General features: G+C 53.3%; 1 protein-coding gene across 1 annotated transcript in view; it reads left to right on the top strand.

Annotated features, from left to right (window-relative positions):
* Positions 1-4523, top strand: part of ETH_00016785 (uncharacterized protein) — a gene marked incomplete at both ends in the record, with an annotated part of 5603 nt that extends 1080 nt beyond the window's left edge. The window contains 7 exons of the mRNA XM_013373542.1: positions 749-955; positions 1503-2001; positions 2125-2314; positions 2773-2978; positions 3228-3322; positions 3731-3851; positions 4059-4523. Of these exons, the coding sequence (XP_013228996.1) occupies positions 749-955; positions 1503-2001; positions 2125-2314; positions 2773-2978; positions 3228-3322; positions 3731-3851; positions 4059-4523 (1783 nt within the window). The remainder of the gene's footprint in view (positions 1-748; positions 956-1502; positions 2002-2124; positions 2315-2772; positions 2979-3227; positions 3323-3730; positions 3852-4058) is intronic.
* Positions 4524-5000: the final 477 nt, after the last annotated feature.

Genomic DNA, 5000 nt, shown 5'->3' with positions numbered 1-5000 from the left:
ATATATTTTGATTTATTTTATTCTATTTTATTTTTATTCTGCTTTGCTTCATTTTATCTTATTTTATTTTATTTTTTTTGAATTTATTTTAGTTTCTTCTTAATTTAATATCTTTTAAATTAAATTAAACTTCTTTTTAAATTAATTTGATTAAATTGATTTAATTACTCTTTTTCGTTTTTTTCGAAATTGTTCTCCAGTTTTTTGCAAACAGCAACTGTTAGATTAAATTAAATGAATTAAATCAAATTAGTTCACTCAAATTAATTAAATTAAGTAAATCAAAGTAATTAATTTCAATCAAATTAATTAATTTAATTTAGTTTAAGTTAATTTAATTTAATTATTTATTCTTTTATTTATTTGTTTTTGCGACGACGTTTGCTCTTTGCTGCTGCTGGCAGCTGCTGTCTTAATTTATTTCTCTGAATTTATTATTTATTCTATCTTTAATTATATATTTTGTCTTTTAGTTAATTAATTTGCTTTTGAATTTATTAATTTATTTTTAAATTAATTAATTTAGTTTTTAATTTGTTTATTTGTCCTCAAATTGAATAATCTTTTTCTCAAAAATATTTCCCCTTTAGCTTTTGCCGCATTTGAAAAATGAAAATTCCATTTTAATAATTTTTGTTTTTTTATTTCGAGAATTAATTTCATTCCAAAATGAATTTCTCTTTCTTTGTTGTCCAATTTACTTGTTTTATTTGCTGCTGCTGCTGCTGCTGCTGCTGGTTTGCTGCAGAGTGCAGGAAGCGGAGCTGCTGCTGCAGTCGCTGCGGCCGGGGGGCCTGCAGCAAGCCTCGCAGCAGCGGGCGGTGCTGGAAGCTGCTGCTGTTGCTGCTGCGCTGCTGCAAGCTGCTTCTCTTCTTGCTGCTCTTCCGGAATTCCAAGAAAGAATTTTAACTGCCAAAAGACTCCAAGCCAGAGTCCTCGCCCTCGCCACTCTCCTGTGAGCTGTACATACACCCCACAGCAGCAGCTGCATGTACACCCCACAGCAGCAGCTGTACGTACACCCCACAGCGGCAGCTGCATGTACACCCCACAGCAGCAGCTGTACGTACACCCCACAGCAGCAGCTGCATGTACACCCCACAGCAGCAGCTGCATGTACACCCCACAGCAGCAGCTGTATGTACACCCCACAGCAGCAGCTGTATGTACACCCCACAGCAGCAGCTGTACATACACCCCACACCTAAAGCTGCATGTCCACTTCACAGCAGCAGCTGCATGTACACCCCACACCTGAAGCCGTATGTACACTTCACAGCAGCAGCTGTCTGTACTCCCCACAGCAGCAGCTGCATGCACACCCCACAGCAGCAGCTGCATGTACACCCCACAGCAGCAGCTGTATGTACACTCCAGCGCAGCTCAGCAGCGCCTCAGCACTGCCTGAGCTTTTGTGTCCCCCAGTTTCTTTCTCGAGTCCCCTACAAACCCCGCTGCTGCTGCTGTTGCTGCTGCTGCTGTTGCTGCTGCTGCTGCTGCAGGCTGAAGGAGTCTGTGGCGGAGACGAGCATGGAGGGCTTTGGCTGCGCAGTTGCTGCTTTTGAAAAGCTGGGGGCCCAAGAAGTTTTGCTGCAGGAGCTTCCGGGGGCCCTCAGGGCTTTGCTGCAGCAGCAGTGGGCAGCACTGTGGGCCAGGACCCCCGCGGGCTGTGCTGCAGCTCTTGAGGGGCCCCTGGGGGCCCCCCTCGAGGCCCCCCTGGGGGGCCCCCTGGGGGCACCCCTGGGGGCCCCCATGGGGGCCCCCCTGGGGGGCCCCCTGGGGGGGCCCCCCTTCGGGGCGGGGCCCCTGGGAAGCGGCGGGAGCTTCGAGGGGGCCTCCTTGGGGGCCCCCTTGGGGGCCCCCTTCAGTGGGGGGCCCCTCGAGGGGGGCCCCATGGGGGGCCCCCAAATGCAGCTGGGGGGCCCCCCTGAGGGGGGCTGCATAGCAGAGCCTGAGGCCCTAATGACTTATGCAGAGAAGTGGACTGCTGCTGTGGAGCAGGTGGGGTGGAATTAAATTAAAAATTAATTAATTAATTAATTTAAATGCACAGCAGCAGCAGCAGCAGCAGCAGCAGCTTTATTAAAGGAAGTGTTCTTTTGGAGTGCTGCCGCTGCGCTGCAGACCGCGGGCTTCATCCGGGCTGCTGCAGCTTCTGTGGGGGCAGCAAGAAGACACAGCAGCAGCAGCAGCAGCAGCAGCAAAGCCAGCGAAAAGGGCCCCCACCAGACAAGGGCCCCCGGGGGGCCCCCCAGCCGTCGGCAGTCTTCGGAGATGCTGCTGCCTTTTGGCTCTCTTGGGAAGCCCCATTTGGGTTTGTTTTATTTTCTTTTTAATTCTTTTTTAATTCTTTTTAATTCTTTCCTTTTTCAATTCTTTTCTTTTTTAAATCTTTTATAATTCCATTAATTGGCCAATTTGAAATAAACCATTTGATCCATTTGAAGTGGCTTTTGTTTTAAAGTGAAAAATGAATTTTGAAAAGTTAAATGGGGCTTTTTAGGCAGAAAAGGCATGCATGCATGCATGCATGCATGCATGCATGCATGCATGCATGCATTTCAACTGCATGCATGCATGCATGCAGTTGGCATGCATCTTTACTGCGGCCCCCATGGGGGCCCCCATGGGGGCCTCGAGGGGGGCCCCCAGCGTTTTTGTTGCATTTGAAAGAAACTTTTGGGGCTGCATGCGTCTTGTTACACTCAAAAGGAGCATCTGGAGCTGCATGCTGCTGCTGCTGCTGCTGCTGCTGCTGCTGCGCGTGTTCAGCGGGCCAGGGGGGCCCCCCTGCTGCTAAGGCCCGGGGCCTCTGGCTGTCCCTTTTGCTGCAGTCTTTGGGGGCTGGTGCTGCAGTGCCGCTGCAGGACCTCGAGCGTTTGCTTCAGCGCTTTCGCCCGAAGCAGCAGCAGCAGCAGCAGCAGCAGCTGCTGCAGCAGCAGCAGCGGGAGCAGGAGCAAGAACAAGACGGGCTCCAGGTGCGCGGTGCTGCTGCCGGCGATATGCGTGCTGCAGGCCTTTGCTGCTCTTCTAATCTGCTGTTGCTGCTGCTCTTGCTGCACCTGCTGCTTTCTCTGCTGCTGCTGCTGCTGCTCTTTCTGCTGCTGCTGATGCTGCTCTTTCCGTTGCCGCTGCTCTTCCTGCTGCTGCGGCTCTTGCTGCTGCTGCTGCAACTGCTGTTGCTGTCACTGTTGCTGTTGCTGCTGCTCCTGCTGCTGCTGCTGCAGCTTGCTGAGCAGCTTCTGGAGGCCTACGAAGTTGCTGCTACCCTCATTAATGCCACTCCAGCCTTTGCAGAGACAGAAGTCTCCGAGCCGCACCTGTGGGAGCGCGTATGCTTTTAGGGTTTAGGGTTTAGGGTTTAGGGTTTAGGGTTTAGGGTTTAGGGTTTAGGGTTTGGGGTCAATAGTTAGGGTTTAGGGTTCAGCGTTAAAGTTTCAGGGCCTGGGGAGTAATTTCTGGGATTCTTTTTATGAAGAACTGCTGCCGGCATCTTCGAGTCCTTTTACATTCTTGCCGCTGCAGCAGCTGCTGCTGTTGGTGCTGCTGCTGTTGCTGCTGCTACTGCTGTTGCTGCTGTTGCTGCTCCTAGCTGCAGCCGCAGCTGTCTGTTTCCCACCCACTGTCGCCCTGAGCCCCGCAGCAGCAGCAGCAGCAGGATCAGCAGGAGCAGCAGCAGGGACGATTGCGTGCGTGTGCTGCTGCTGCTGCTGCTGCTGCAGTTTTGCAGCTCTGTGGAGCTGCTGCCGCCGTCGCTGCTGTCAGTTTATTCTGCTGCTGTCTCCCGGCGGCTGTCTTTGTCTCTGGAAGCTGCCCCACAAGGGGCTTCAAGAAAAGTGTCTCCTTTCCAGGTGCAGCAAAATGTTTTATTATTTATTTTATTTTATTTTATTTTATTTTATTTTTTATTTTTGCTGCTTTTGTGTCTCCCCCTGTTTGCTGCTGCACCTGCGCCCCACGCTGCAGCTCCCCGCGCCGCGCTGCCCCTCGCTGCTGCTCCCCACGCCGCAAGCTGCTGCTGCTGCTGCTGCTGCTGCTGCTGCTGCTGCTGCGTTCAGGCGGTGGCCCAAATGCAGGAGGAGACGGAGACTGCTGTGAGGAGGCTTTTGGAGATCCTCCCGTCTCTCTGCAGCAGCAGCAGCAGCAGCAGAAGTGCGGGGGGGCCCTTTGTTGCTGCTGCTGCTGACGGGGCCCTTGTCGAGCTGCTGAACCACCTCAGCCCCAGAGTCAACGCCTTCCACCAGTCCGTCGCCCACAAGGTAACAGCAGCAGCAGCAGCAGCAGCAGCAGCAAAGGCAAAGCAGCAGCAGCAGCGAAGCAGCAGCTGCTGCTGCTGCTTGTGCTGCGGCTGCAGACCTACTTCCAAGCGCCCCCTGCCCTGGGCGCCTGTCGGGAGCAGCAAGAAACAAGACCCTGTGCTGCTATTCCAGCTGCTGCTGCTGCTGCTGCTGCTGTGCTCTCCTGCAGTCGCAAAGTTTGCTGCTGCAGCACAGGGATCGGATCCCAGCGGGGTCCCCTTTTGAAGCAATCCCTTGGGATGCTTCTCTCTTTTCTGCCTGTCTCCAGCTGCACTGCCTCATGGTCTCCTTTGCTGCTAAACTCCACGAGGTGCTGCTGCTGCTGCTGCTGCTGCTGCTGCTGCTGCTGGGTTGGGGCGCCAGCGGCGACCTGCTGCTGCTGCTACCGTGCTGCTAAAGTAGATGCTGCTGTTTCCCTCGCGCTACCCCTTCCTCCGCCTTCTCGCTTCTTCGCACCTGCACCTGCTGCTGCTGCTGCTGCTGCTGCTGCTGCTGCTGCTGCAGGTGGGCCTCGTGCTGCGGGAGCAGCTGTCCCCTGTGGCCCGCAAGCCAAACCGCCTCAGCCGCTGCATCAAGTCTCTGTTGGAGCGGTACGTACACCCGGTGGCTGCTGCTGCTCTCTGCAGGCTCAGCTGCATGCAGAGCAGCAGCAGCAGCCGCCGGTGCGGCGTGCTGCTCCAGCGGAGACATGATGCGGCGGCG

This window comes from Eimeria tenella, genomic scaffold, assembly GCF_000499545.2.
Source record: "Eimeria tenella Houghton genomic scaffold, Eth_scaff151, whole genome shotgun sequence".
In the NCBI taxonomy this organism is placed as follows: domain Eukaryota; phylum Apicomplexa; class Conoidasida; order Eucoccidiorida; family Eimeriidae; genus Eimeria; species Eimeria tenella.
This window is presented reverse-complemented; position numbering and strand designations above follow the sequence as displayed.